Source organism: Neodiprion virginianus, chromosome 6 (genome assembly GCF_021901495.1).
Source record: "Neodiprion virginianus isolate iyNeoVirg1 chromosome 6, iyNeoVirg1.1, whole genome shotgun sequence".
Classification (NCBI taxonomy): Eukaryota; Metazoa; Arthropoda; class Insecta; order Hymenoptera; family Diprionidae; genus Neodiprion; species Neodiprion virginianus.
The window spans coordinates 8,264,663-8,280,360 of record NC_060882.1 but is presented as its reverse complement, the minus strand read 5'-3'; the positions used below and the strand labels follow the sequence as shown (position 1 = coordinate 8,280,360).

The 15,698-nt window shown below is 39.3% G+C and overlaps 1 protein-coding gene across 1 annotated transcript; it reads left to right on the top strand.

The window, feature by feature from the left end:
- Positions 1-3,851: 3,851 nt before the first annotated feature.
- LOC124307173 (natterin-3-like) lies at positions 3,852-5,953 on the top strand. The gene is made up of 4 exons (XM_046768612.1): positions 3,852-3,986; positions 4,660-4,859; positions 5,057-5,200; positions 5,606-5,953. The coding sequence occupies exons 1-4, from the start codon at positions 3,980-3,982 to the stop codon at positions 5,690-5,692; spliced, it is 438 nt and encodes a 145-aa protein (XP_046624568.1). The 5' UTR covers positions 3,852-3,979; the 3' UTR covers positions 5,693-5,953.
- The last annotated feature ends 9,745 nt before the right edge of the window (positions 5,954-15,698 follow it).

Genomic DNA, 15,698 nt, shown 5'->3' with positions numbered 1-15,698 from the left:
TAGTCAACAGAGTTCGTTGAATTGATAATTTTTGTATCAAATCGATCGAAATTATTCAGCTGATAGATGTTCTCATTTGAACAAGCACAATTTGGCAGACGAGACGAAACTCGTTACACGATCTTTGGCTTGATTGAATAAATATCAATCGATTCAACAAACCTTCTTCTGTGTACACAGGATAATATTTACATAGAAATTTTATTTATTTTATTGTTTCTTCTGGAAACATTTAGACGTCATCTACCTGTTCAAACAACCTTACAATTCAGGAGATGGTCTCGTTGAAAGTTCAAGAAAGCTCTGATTCAATCGAACGCTTTTGATTTTTCAGTCAAATCATAACCGCGTAATACAATCCACATTTATTGTTAGTAAAAGTGCACAACTAAAACAATGTACAAAATCAATTTTCTAATTCTTGAATTCCATTTAACGCTTCTTCCCTTCCCAAAAGAATTATACATCTATTTTACCTTGTTTTTAGTTTGAGTTGCAGTTGTTATCAATTCATCAGAGAGATAGAAAAAAAAAAACAATTCACCCACCTTAGATACGTCATTTTATTTTACACTTTGAAATTCCAGTAATTGTAACGAACAAAAATTTTCGCAACGAAAAATTGCTCATCAGGGGAATATTTTGCGATGCGTCAGGGGTTCCAAAAAATTTATCTGCAATGTGTGTCTGAGGAACTAAACTTGCGAAGTAATTAATCGAAACACCCTTCGCAATGAATCTCGTAACACGAACCGTAGAGTTAAAGAATAAAGGAATATCGCATTCATTTTACTGCAAACTATGCTCCAGTTCTTCCAAGAATCTGAGTGACAACAATGAATTGTTATTATCATAGAATACCTTCGACTCTGCTGAAATACCGGTGAATGACGTCAAACAATTTTGCGCACAAGTGCACCCGAGCCAAGGCGTTTTATGCATGATATTCGGAGAACAGGAGGACAGTTTCAAAGAATACGAATTGTTCTAACTGTTCTCGTGAAGTCCTAACGTTTTATAGTTTTGCAAGCAATGCATTCAAATTCAGATTGTCAACTATGCACAGGAAATGTAAGTACAGAATATAAAAACTTGAATCATGATGATATTTGACAAAGAAGTAACTGAATTTGAAAACACATAGAAAACATTATAGAATAAGAAATTTTTCAAAATATAAGGTCTCAACATCATAATTCAGACTTGGCCTGCCTCGTCGACCAACTTCGAACATTTACTTCTGAAAATTTTCATCTCTAATTCTCTAACGAGGTCTAATTTACAACTAATAACACTGCGGATCATCGATAACCGTAATTATAGAATCGGAGGATCAAATTATTCCGACGAATTACAGTCAATAGACTCATCAACCGCTGTTGATCAAAGCATTTCATGCACAGTCTGTACATCTGCATCAATATCCTCTGAGTGTGCTCCAGATTCCGAAAAGCTAAAGCCATTATGGATCAAACATACTCGTCTCAGTGATTGGTTTAAAGATTAAATTATCCCGTAGAATTGGCATCGTTTAATCGGCCGCCTCGAAACCACTTAACTATGGAAAATCCCTGCCAGCCAATCCATACTATCTGCTCATCGGTGCCGTATCACGGGAAGCACCCAAGACTGCCCAAAAAGATATGCCGTTGACATGACAAGGCCGCTGACGGTTTCGAGCACGAGAAACGACAATGCGACGTAAGTCATTTAAAGGTAACTCTAATAATTTTACATACCTATTGCAAATCGTGACTTTTTTGGAAAAACTTTACATCGGCAGTGTTAATGACAAGGAGTGCATGGTTATCGGGACCGTAAGTAAGCATCGTAAGATTTTTGGTTTCCTAATCATTCGTGGTCAAGACACTAGAGCTAATTGTAAGGGACGATGCCTTTGTGTACTTAGGACGATAAATCTGCATGCCTTTTGAATTCGTTCTCTGACTCCAATGCGACCCAATTCTTTCAAAATACGAAATGTATTATAAATGGAAAGGTTTTTTTCATGCGAATATCAATGTCTTGACTAAATATGCTCGAAAAAAAATCTACATGTACATATCTCAGAAATTTGTGTCGAAACGTTGCCTGAGTCGAAACATTGATTGTAGTTACCATTAAATTGCAAACGTTAACTAGACTGTAGGATTCAAAGACAGTGGGAAGGAACCTTGTTTGAATAATATTTTATTTCATAAACTGTGTCGTCGATAGATTAAATACAAAAATTTTAAAATGACACCATACGTAATGTTGTTCGTTTTGTACACTATTTAATTAATTTTTACATTTATTAGATACGAGAACTAAATTCAGTCATACGTAAAATAAATACCAAGATATCTTATTCTAGAATTAGAGTCGCTCAATTTTTCTGTATAAAATCAAGCAAAGCCATGCATTAAATAAAAATAAACAATCCTGTATTTCCGCATTCGATATTATTTTTATGCAGAAAATTTCTTTAGCCAGAGAATATTTTAGTTTCGCGTCAATTTTCAGATTTACAATGGAACAAAAACTGTACTCATTGTCAGTATATGTCAGAACTTGTGATACACCATCGTACATAACGCTCCGAACTAATTCGAGAGGATAATTACTCGTCTGCCAATTCTTGACGTTATATTTCGAGAAAAATAACGGAATCAGAAAGTGCTAATCTGCTGTTTATATCGTGTGGGTTTGAATCGCGAAATCGAGACTCGGCAAAACGGTTTTAAGAGGCCGGTATTGATCGACTCATCATTTACCCATTCAAGTAACGTCTACAGATAAGTGAGACTAACCCACGCTTAATATCGTCGAACTTTTGTGGAAAAAAAATATGAATCTAATGATACACATTTTAAAGTGACCGAGTACAAGATTAATAATTACCGTTTAAATACCCTTTAAGCAGTACACGCGAACGAGTTTCGTTAATTGACACAGAATGATAACCATCCAATACACCACGCATGCTAATTTTGTAGTAAAAAAAAGTTTAGTGTATAATTAAAATAAACCTGGGCAATTTTGATGCCTCGTATTGAACTTTTCCATTCGTTCGAGTTGCACTACACGTAACAGGGACCTCCGCCTGTACCAAAAAATGTGACAAACTTTCAATGCGTACACGAAATTTGTCTTTCGACGTAAGTCGGTGAACATTTCCTTCCGTCAATCTTACAATCTGAACAATCAAATTGTGCAAAGATTTATTTCGCTTGTATTCTGATTAGAAATTTTCAGAATTTTTCTTTCGGGTCCTTTATCATGAAATACTCCGATTTATTCTGAATTTTTCCCAGACGCTGTGTTAAAATTATATCCATTTTTTATCAACATACCGAAGAAGAATTCTCTTGCAATCAGGACTTCACCTTTGTTTTTCTCGGTATATTATAAATAAAATTCCAATAACATGTTATAATTCGAAGAAGGTTTATCGCGTATTGAACGTGAAAGTGACTCAGTTCTGTTCCGACGTCCGCTATCTTATCGGTTTGAATTACCGTGAAAAGTACTAGTGCGTCAATCTCCCAGTAAAAACATTACATCTTATCAGTTACGTATGAATGAACTGTTTCGACGTGCTTGTTAAAATTTTATACCAATCAAAAAAGCTTGAAATTTTACCTACCTGAAACCCTGAATACCAACGCGATCTTCTCGTTACGCGTCCTGGTACTAAAGCAAAATTATCCTTCGAAATTTATTCGATAAATTTACAATCAACGCTCACATCTGCAGGTATTATCTGGAACTTTTTTTTCCCTTGTGAAAGATACGGGCTAGTGGGAAATAGAAATATCTTAATCACTATACCCAGCCGGTCGGCCCGATTTGATAAAACGTACGTAGTCTTCCACCAATGATAAGGCGTAGCTACATTTATCTCAACTTGACAAATAACCGTTGTACATACTCAACATTTAGTACCGATTGTGGAAGGCTGCCAACAACATTCTACCGGACTTAAACGGATCCAAAAATGCCTGGTGAGTTGATCCGATCGTCCTATATTTCCTTTTGCGCAATTTTAAATTAAGGCTGAAAAATTCTTACACAAGTTTTATTGTTGTTACGTGGTGGACGATTGTGATCGATGACTGCATCAACGAATGTTTGAGTGTATAATTGATTTACTGTTAAAGATATGGAGAGTGCAATGAGAAAATGTGGAGGAGGAAAAAGGTAAGCGAGGTGAGTTTAGATGTTGGCCGAATGAAAGGTGACTCGAGGTTAGTTGCAGTGCAGGATTAGAGGGTGGATTCTGCTGATGCGGTATGGAAGATGAGGTTGTGAGGTGATGATACGAAGAGGATGCAGGATATAAGGTAGATGTAAGAGTGTGGGGAAAGAATCTAAGAGAAATAAGAGTCGTTCTGTTTTCCTTAATACAATTGTTTCAAATGCATGTTGCAATAAATTTGCCCGATGGCACGCTGATATTCGGAAGAAAAAAATTTGCACGAAGATGTAACGTTTTACGTGCAAACAGTCTGTTACCGTACAAACATAAAGAAAATATCCTAGACTCGAGTGGAATCTTCTAAAATAAACTAAGGTTACAGAAATAGAATGGCAATTGAACAGGCTCAGCTTTGCCTGCAAAAAGGTCTTCCTGAATTGTTTTTTCAAATTCAAATTTTAACGCCAATTTGACAACAGGGTACAAATGGGTGCCGTACACAGGGATGCGGGCGACTCTCCCTGGGATGATTTGCGCTGGTCGTGACGCTGACGGCGCCTCTTTGGTCGTTGGTCGTGCGACCCATAACGGGGATGTTTTGCCGGCCAAAGCGAAACCCGAGCATGCCGTCGCGTACGTAGCTTACGGCGGTCAGGAACACGAGAAACGGCAATTCGAGGTGAGTTTTTATCGAGCCCTGCGCAATCCTCCGCTCCGTAACTTCCGGACACTCTTTGGTGAAGGTTCCACTTCTCTCCCGATCGCTGAAAATTTCCTTGGATCATTTTCCTTGTCCTAAAAGGTCACGCAGTGACTGATGCAACTCTTCAATGTAAATACGAAGTGATATTGGAATAATCGCTTTTGCACATTCAGATTTTAATGCCGGCCGATTTTCACTGGGTTATTGGACGCGATGGTGAAGTTCCGTATGGCGCTGTGGAATCCGGAACAACACGTACCGGCGAAAAGCTCTACGTTGGTCGTGGCTTTCAGCAGGGAACTCCGACCGTTGGAAAAGTAAGACCTATTTTGATTTTAAAAAAAAAAAAAAAAAAAAAAAAACACTTTATTTGCACCATATATCTGTGCTTCATAAACTCTTCCCTTATTTTCGTATTATCACAATAGTTCTTCAAATTGGAAGAAAATGTGAATAGAATCATTTGACAAAGGCACATGAACTTCGAGACGCAAGAATGCAGTAGATATACACTCGGAATAGATTATAGTTCTCTCTCTTATCGAATGGTTAAGCATTTTTCTTATCGTTCATAGAACGCGGAGGGCTTAGCATAAGTTTGTATGTTATCGTTCAGACATGACTGTTTAGAAGTGTAAACATAAACATACAATCTGTACTTTGGTCACCGGCCCAACTGTCATATCCACAAATTCTGTATCCAACAATTTTTCGTTACGCAGATACATCCGAGCCACGGCTGCCTGTACGTCCCATTCGGAGGAAGAGAGGTAGCCCTCCGAGAATACGAAGTTCTTGTGCAAATGTAATCTGCCAGTTTCCATAGTGAAACAGAGGTATAAGTGCACACGTCAACTTTATCAGAACTTGAACGGTGTACTGCGGGTCGCGCTGTGTTCTCAGCTTTCTCGTATAATGCTACCTTCCGCATTTTGCCCATATTCTCATATACATTAGTGTTAATAAATCAATAGAGTATAATGAACCTGTACGTCCTTCAACACCGTTTGCTATATACTCAATGCCCTAGTGGTGTATAAGAAATAAATATGTATCTAATGTTGTCGAATTACTAAACCTTCGTTTCTTTTTTCGTAATTTTCGCAGCAAAGAGTCAAAACTACACTGTGCAACTGAAGCTGATACTGCTGAATTGCATTAATCAGGGTCGTAAGAATCTATAGGAAAAATCAATACTGAATGCGTCTTCTTTAACATCGAAACCGACTTTAAAATCCGTAAGTTTGTGCACTTGTTTTTCAATTTCCTGTGTCCACACTTTAGGACTAAACGATATTAGTTGCACAACACATTATCGGTATCTGCTGCATTACGGTGGTAAACATGTTTACCCGATGATTCGTCATGACGAGGAAAATGCCCAAGCTCGATCGGGATCAGCTTTTCCATGCCATCTGGTGCGTCTGGTACGTCAGGGATGAACAAAGCGGCCGAATTTGCAGCGTTAAATCGGCCCGTGATGCCGGGGTGAGAAGCTACGTACAAAGAGAACAAAAGTCGTAGCCGGCTGCTGCTGCCGCAGAGCACTTAGCGGAAAGCAACAGCACCGAGTGAAACACGACTCGATTAACTCGTCTTATTTCGATTTTCCCGACGTGAAATGAGTGGAATGGTTCCGGTGCAAAAGATTTTTGGGATCGCGAAAATCGTTGCCGATGTTCGTTACGTTGACGTGAATTTCGTCGCTACGGTATTTGGAGACGTTGGTTGTGAACATCGTGCAACTCTGTTCATCGTTTCTGACGAGGGGCTCGCTTTTTCGTCGACGAAGATCGCTCGACGTTCGAACACCTCGCTACCGGCGCGGCGGTAGACGCGGAATATATCTGCAAAATTTATGTCCTTAATCTACCTCGAAAATTCACACTGGTCCGCAGGTTCTTATTTCCGCGTGTAATAATTTAACGGAAAAGATTTGGTGTTTTTATCGCCGCGGAACCAATGCGGAAGGCTCATTTTTTCGCCAAGGAACTTCGTACCCGCTCGAACCATATGCCGCATTTTTCTCTACCATTATCTGCAGCGGAATAACAAGTTGGCGGTAAATTAGAATATTTAAATTTATACATTACATGAACTATCGTGTTATTATTCAATTTATATGAATTGTAAAAAGGTATACTTCCAAATTCTAGGATCGACGTGTAGTTCGATCTGCAGCGAATCGTTGGACTTCATTTAGTTATCTTGTCAATTTATTTCTCATATTTTTTTCGTTCAACGAATATTCGTTAAATTTGTTGACCGAGCAGTCTCAAATTACTCGAGCAAATTACTTTTAGCGATCAATTCACTTGAAAGTAAATTAATCAACTTTATTCTACGCCACAGATTCTCATTCACATGAATTGAAGTGTTTACGAAAAAGTAGTATGACCGATAGATTAAATCCCGATTGCAAATATCAACTCCAGAAGGTTCAGAGAGTTCAGGGAACAAAATAAAGAAATGATGCTCCTACTAGATAACCGTACTTACGATATCTTATAACATTTCCACCATCGCCATGATGTTCTACCTGATATAAATCAACCGTCGAATAAGTTTCGTAAACACTTCAGAGTTACAGAGTGTTTCCAGAAGCGAAACACAACTCGGAAGTTAGTGTTACAGGTATGTATGTATATGTGTGTAAGCGCCCTGAAAAGAACTTGAGACAAAGCGAGCACTTTCTACCGAAGACCAAGATTTGGAACCTGTTTTTCTTTTCCCCAACTTTTGCACTTTCGTATGTATAATACCTAATTCATTGCTTCAGACTTTCCGGCAGGCAGATTATCAATGCAATGTTTAAGTACGACGAAGTCGACAGGAAAATGAAGAACATTTGTATTTCCTCTTACTTATACAAGAGGTGCTCTATTAAAGTTTATAATTTTTTTCCTCGTAGTTACCGTCCATTCTGGGACTACGTCTATGGCTCTTGTAAACGCAGTGAATTACTCGCCGAATCTTGACGGACAAATCGATTTTCAAATAGAAAGCAGTGGGAAACATCTTTTCTCAGGGACATTAAAGCTGCAGCAGCTAAGGGGGAAATATGAGAAAACCTGCCACCACGCTGAATAAATTATTTAAAAAATATCACATTGGCCGTAATATAAACGATAATTGATCGACGTATCTCTTTTGGAAGATTGGTAATATATCATGTTTTCCGAGTGCGGAGTTTCCGTAAGCCAGTAGTAGCAATCCGATTATCTATCCCTCGTCGTTCGTTTTGATAAATAAACCGTTCCCTCCTATAATTTCGAGACCGGCAGTGAAGCGGGAAATGCCCCTGGGCACTTCCATGGGAACCCTGAAGTCTATGAAATTCCCCGTCCAGCCACCAATCGTCATCTCCAACTCGCCCGTTATACCACGGTTAGAAATATCTCAGGCTCTTCGACGGATAAGAAGAATAATAAAATGAAATAAATCGAGTCTAATCCCAGCACACCGAAGCAACTTGCTACTGGTAGGGTAAGTACGGCCTTCAAAATTGAAGCATCATTCGTTATATCAGATTTCCGTTTCGTAATTAAAATGGTAGATTTTCACGAGCCCGTTTCACCTGGCACTCTGCGATTTTTATCCCCCCTTGCGCTTTTCGACATGTTGTTTTGTTGTCAACACAAAAAGTTTTCTTATCAAACGTTGCTAATTAACTAGTACTTTTTTGGGATCGTTCGGTCGAGAAAATCATTGCGCAAATGCTTCTGATCTTGGGTTTATTCCGTTTAATATTATTATATTTTATTACATTGATCAATACATGTGTTCTTTTCCATTTTTACTGTTTATCAGTTCCAAGATGCTTGTGGTTCGTAATTACGTTACAATTAACGGCAAAATTACTTTTACACTTTTTATCAGGGCACCAAGCTCCTACCAGTGAGCAACTAAATCTACAAAGACAATTACTGACGGTAGATCAGAGTGGTTCGAGGGCGAGTTGGGGACCTCATAGATTACACGCTGGGCTCGCTAACCCGGAAACCAATAGCGGGCTAATTCCGGAGTAATCATCTCGACGAAGTTTAGTAAGTCTCGAAAGCTGGTAACTTTGATGCCCCGCAAAAGCCGAGGAACATACAGCGCCGCTTTGTTCAGTCCTCAGGAATAAAATTTATGGATATCAATTTACCCGAAGAAAAATCTCCTCCACTTCTGCAGGGCTTCGAGTTGATAATAGGAATCGCGCAAGTTCATCGACGTTGTTAAAGTGTTCAGGGTCCTCTGAACTCTACTCCGAGTAGAAAATATCCGGCCATTTCGTTTCTTTCCACCGTTTGAATAACGACGTTCCAGACGGAGGATTTAACAGACTCGAGTGTCTCTCTTATTGTTCAAAGTTATTGTACGGGTCCGGATACGTCTCGCGATGAACGAAAACCGGTGGATATATGAGAATTGAAATTGTAGTATCACTGACGTTTCATTTTAATATCGACTGATTATCCTTGCGGATAAAACTTGGAGAACTATCGCTGCAGCGTTTCAGTTTCAAAATATCCCTGCACCATCATGCGATCGGATCCGTCAGGTGCATAAGAGGCAAGGCTTACGACGACCAGAGAGTCTCATTGTCCAGTTTCAGGATCATCCCGAACCATGAATGGTCTTGTCCAATCAACGTCCACTCCATCTCGACACGAAATGCATATTCATTAGTACCTACGTATCAATGGCGGCGATTCAGGTATGTATACATTACCTGGTCCTGGAGTATTGTGCAGGGCACATTAGCGTGCGCATGATCGCTGACAGCGCATCATCCGTAACACGTGCGGATTGGTAATGGGTATTTACGGATGATTGAGTTCAATTTTCAAGCGCCCTTGAGGCTGCGAGCATCAAAGGTCCTGAAATCCAAATGCTCGTTCGCTCGACCAGAACCGCATCAATAGTCACTCTTCTCGGCTTATCTCCAGCCTCCTTCCTATATTGAATGGGTTTGTTGTGCGGTAATACACACGCCGAGCACGCACACGGAAGGCACGCCTATACGAACTCAATACCAAAAAACCAGCCCTGGCTCATCTCTGATTGAATACTCGGGTAGTATAGAATATTCAGAGATTTCTCATTAAGGGTCTCAACGCACGATATCTGGCTTATTGTGAGTACGGTGCTTTATATACCTGCGATGATTTGGAAAATAATGGTATAGTGGAACATTGCTTGATCAAATGGCAGCTTCACTTAATGAGCCAAGCTTGAATAAAGGTCGGGCTCATTCTTTGGAATGAACCATGATACTTGAACGAAGATTCGAGGTAACCAAAACGTTACGATAAATCCTTCGGAGGGCATGACACTCGTCGCTGTAATTTAAGGATGATAAACCGGTAATTCTGACTGCCAGGAAAATCATGGATACAAATACATCGCGGGACTTGATACGCATCTCAAGGAAGCGATACGTTGTCTAGTGAGATTGAACACGGTTGTGTTTACAAAATTCCGAATTCTTGCTGATTTTAAAAACGCAGTGAAAATCACGAGTGACAAAGGAAATGCAGCATCTGTTCCGTGAGTCAAAACGTTCGCGTAATACGATTCCTGCCAAATTTTCGTATTCCATTATGTCATCCACTCGATATTGCCCGAGGCACACTGCAGTATAAGGTATCAAAATCGAGATCACAGTACATTGCATGTAACGTAGTTACGATACAGTGCCTATAAGGGCTAGAGCGCAGAGGGATGGAAGGAAGAGAGAGACTGCAGGGAGTGTTTGGGAGGAGAAGCGACGAGGGGATTCGGTGAGAATCGACATGTGGCGCTGAGTCACGGCCGAGCCAAAAACGAGGGGATCGAAATTGAAGGGGTCTTTCAGCTGACCTTGTACTACTGACAAAAGAGACGAACGGCCGAATGATAATCGTTCAACTTACAGAGCCGACTGAATTACGCACGCCGCATGCAGAAACTGGCGAGTAACGAAGTGTGCCAAAATCGGTACGGCCATTACACCATTTCAGTTCATCAAATTTCAATGGATCGTGATGCGAATCCGCGTTCACCTTCCAAACAATGTCCCATCTACTTGTATTTCACGAAAAACAAACATTTAAGGACCATCGACGTCTTTGACGCGACTATTCACACTTTTATCGAAAACGTTAGGCTCCGGCTGAATATTACTTGAAATGCGATTTACCACATTTTTCAAACTGTAATTAGAAACAAATAACAACGCATAGTCGTTGTAACAAATTAACGTGATTTTTACACCAGCTTGTGTAGGTCGAAATTGATTCGTTTATCATCACGCGCATGGGTATTTCCTTGGCCGTAGATCACGAGATCACCTCGATCACAAGTTTGACATGTGTCCCAGGTACATCGCAACCACCTAATTTTGACAGTCTGCAGATTAGATCACTTCCTGTACAGCGACCGAATTTCCATCCGAGGAAGATAATTCCTATCGGACGATCTGACGGCACGAAACCGCAGAGTTAATTTGACAGCATAAATCGCGTGTCCTACTATAATTCCAGACATCAAATTCCAAGGATTTTTCGAGAAAATTTATTGAAGTAATGAATAACTGATCACATGCACGTGAGTGAAACCGAGTTTAGTTGAAAATGATCCTGATAAGTTGCTCCGTCTTCACGATTTTTGTTTACGGAATCGATAGTTTGGATGAAAATTAAATTTATGGCAAAAATCAACCAGCAATAAAGTAGAAACTATACAATTTACTCTGAACTGAATTTCCGAGAGCCTTATCTTTGGGTATATTGAATTTTTTTCTCCTACGTTACATAATAACGTGACTCTCTAAGGACTTTTGAAAGAATTTTCATATCGGGAGTTTAGCCGTCGAGTAAAGTATATGGTATAAATGTCCTGCAGTGCATACGATAGACGTGATCTACGATTAAAACACGTCGGTCGTAAAATTCTCAAAAGTTTTCATTCAGCCGTGCTTAGTGAACTACACGAAGCTAAAACTTTGAGCTTGGCGCCGCTTCAAACATTGGATACACAGCAGGTGCCGGAACTCTAAAATAATGCTACAGCGTTACTTCGCAATATATTGGACAATGTTTTAAAAGGATATCTATGGTGAATTTCACCACAAAGTTCGAAATGCTTCAAAAATTCAACAGCAGCAATTCACATGTTGATAATTAACCGAATCCCTTGAGCCGGATAACTTGACATTATTGCTAAGAATTGTTAAATGTTTTAAGAAGTTTTACATACAAATCTACAAAGATTTATAATCAAGAAAAAATTATTCACTAGCGCACTTCGCAACACGCTGATTTAAAAGACTGGGCCAATCAAAATGAATCCAGAAACTTTTTCAGAAGCTTGAAGTATTTGTTACGAAAGTAACGAATCAAATTGGAAAATTCAAAGAGGTTTAAATTTAACAAATTGGAAAAATATTCGCATGAATTTCCATGGCTTTATCTACATTTACCTACAAGTATAAAAAATATACCGTAACCTATAAATTTCGGCTTTTTAATAATATTTTTTTTTTGCTTCGATTGTACAAATGAGATTACACTTTGATTTGCAATAAATTTGGTATAATACAATTGACTCCAAAACATATTAAAATCTCGACACGCAGTTATCATCAGTGATTATAAAATTAGTATATTATACCTATTAATTTCGAGAGAAAGGCTACACTGTTCCATCAATGGCACGAACGGAGACGGAGTATGAAAAAACAAAGAGTAAATCAAGCGAACGATGTTGGTTGAAAAACGAACAAGGGGTTTTGATACACCGAGATTTATCGGGGCTTCGGTTTTACGCGCGGGACGTCGCAAATTTCACCCCTTGATGTCGTGCACGCCGTCGACTGCATAATTACAGGGTTCGATGCGTGACCACGACCCGTCGCAATAATCCCCCTGCAAGCCCGGAGTTTAACGCGGGGAGCTTTACAAGAATAACGAGGTATTTTTCCCTACCTTTCGCCAAGCACAAAGAACAAGCAGGGGCTGACCGCATTTGCTCAATCAAGGCGGTTCTGGTAATCGTGGCAAATTGCCGACGCTACATCATTTATGTCGTCAGATCTCCGCAGCCTGAATAAGTGATTTTAATTATCGGGATAACCGGGTGCTTTTCTTCTTACTCTCACTTTGTTGGTGTATTTATTTTTTCTTTTTCATTTCTTTCTTTTATCCCGCAATCTTCCTCCTCTTGTGCGCGGATGATCGAGTCATATATTTCCCACCCTCGGACGTCTGATTGAGTTACTTTGAACTCGAGAAGTTGCCAATCTGCCAACCTCACTCGCTGCAGTTCCCGGCCAGTTAAACACTTGACCAACTATCCTCCATCGCCCTTAACTAACCGACCCAACCCTTCGGTCGTAATTACTTCATTTTGCTGCAGCTAATGAACCACTAATGGCCTGCTACGTCACCGCGTCACACGGTCGATTGACCTATCAGTCAACCCTCGTCGGTTTTACTAGAAGATAATTGATTCATCGTTTCGCCCCATATTTCTCATTCAACCGTTACTGTGCGCTACGAATCCGATTTTGGTTAAAAACATTTCAACTCCAGTTACGCTGTTATTCTTATTTCGTATTCTGAAATCCTGCAGGCATTCTTTGAAAGATGCAGTTCGGTCGAGCTGATAAAGGAAGAACTGAATGTGATAAGTTGTCGTCCCTCAAATGGCTGCGCGGTAAAATTATACGGATACAATGGGGATTAAAAGGAACTACAACTGGCAGTTAATGAACTTTACTAACCGTAACCGTGTCTTGATCTCGTCGGCGATACAAGAAGTTAATAACGAGAATAAATTTCTTCAAACATTCGTAGAAAACAGTGATTTAATTGCAGTATAGGTACCCGAGAGAAGAATGTGTACTTAAATCATAAATAATAGTAGATCAGATGAAATAACGATGCAGAGACCGAAAAGTATTTATGTATACGCGGTCCATGTATGATATTAATATATATGATCCATTTACGATTAATACGTGATGCATACTATAAATTTTACGACACGCGCTCGATGTATTCCATACCATTAATATTCATAATTATTCCAACAACTTTTCATTTGCTCGCTCGATCTAGAATTTTCGTAGGCATAGAATCGGAACGCTGTTTTAGTTAGTCGCAAGTGGAGTATCTACGTTGGGTGGAGAAGCAGAATTGTTTTTCGAAAAGTGTTCGTATGGAAAAAAATTCGGAGTAGCTGTAATACATCACGGATGCGCTGATTTTAATCGAGATGAAACGGATGCTTCGTATATGAGACGGTATTTAACAAAGCTTCTTAAAACTTCGAGTGTATTTTAACACACATTTGAAAGGTACGAGCAAAAATTATTATCATCCGACTGTCGCAGAACAGCAGCGTTATTAGCTGACTCGTTAACTAAAGAATATATCTAGTCAACGGCTGACCATCGAAGGGCCTAGCCACTTGAGTCTGGAATCAGCAGGAAAGATAAAATGCGTATTTCTTGACTCATTGTGAAATGTTAAAACTAAAACTAGAATCATTATGCATCATATCATATCATCGTACATCATCATCATATATCATACATCATACATCATACATCATGATACATCATACACAGTATTGAAGTTCGAAACCAAAGTTTGGATGTTCGGATGTTCAAAAAGTAACGTCACCAAAATTTGACGACATCGATTTGAGATTCAGCTAACCGAATTCTTCGGTCTCGAAACAACCGCGCAGTAGAGCGGACGGATGAGAATCGCGCTCCGCAAATTTCGAGTACCGGGTTCTCAACCTCCTGGATCCTGCGCTCGGGGTCCGGTACGTAGTGAAAATCGACTTCCAGGACAAAAGCTCCGTAGTTTTTGCGCTCCAGGTCCGCGACCTGGTGAAACTCGACTTCCTTGACAAGCGCTCCGTAGTTCTGGCTGTCCAGGTCCTTGACCTGGTGACTTTTGACCTTCCGGACTAATTTTCAAGTTTACAAGTTTGATTAATGGAAACGTCATGTTTTGTACTATCGAACCAATAAGCATGCTTCGGATAAAATTTTGAATCGGCAAATGAACCAAACGACCAGAAAAAAACATATTGCAATCGCAATTGGGCATGAATCCTCACACAATATTTTTGACGTGTTCGAATACTCGAAATATTAATTAGTATTCGAGGTATAACCCGAGGTGGTTATCGGTGATTGTTGGAGGTAGTCGGAGGTGGACGAGGAGGAGGACGAGGATTTGTGCTTTTAGTATAGGATTATAAATAAATTTGTGTTGACGGTGAGTAAAACATTTTCATGATATTTTGTGGCATTTGTAATTGTATTTTATCTAAAATATTTCAAACTTGTCATGTTTACAATAAATTATTTCAATTCATTTTTCGCGCAAGCACAAATTCAATAGTTATAAATGCGCTAATGATATTTACTATATTATCAATCAATTAATTAATTATATCAATCCTTACATAATGTTTTCGATGTGTTCTTATACTGAGAATATTTATTACTATTCCAGGTATAACCCGAGGTGGTTAGCAGTAGTCGTTGAAGGTGGTTGGCGGTGGTTGGAGGTGGTCGAGCCAGACGAGGAGGAGGACGAGGAGGACAAGGATTTGTGCTCGGTGAGTGAAACATTTTTATAATATTTGATGGCAATTGTATTTATATTTCAACTGAAATATTACAAACTTGTCAGGTTGACAATGAATTATTTCAATTTATTTTTCGCGTAAGCAGATGTTCAGTAGCTTCAAATGCGATTATAAAATTTATTATATATTAATTAATTGATTGATTACATTAATACTTACATGATATTTTTTATG

Coding starts and splice junctions, on each gene's coding strand:
- LOC124307173 (XM_046768612.1), top strand. Junction 4,860..5,056: donor ACGAGAAACGGCAATTCGAG/GTGAGTTTTTAT, acceptor TTGCACATTCAG/ATTTTAATGCCGGCCGATTT. Junction 5,201..5,605: donor GAACTCCGACCGTTGGAAAA/GTAAGACCTATT, acceptor TTCGTTACGCAG/ATACATCCGAGCCACGGCTG.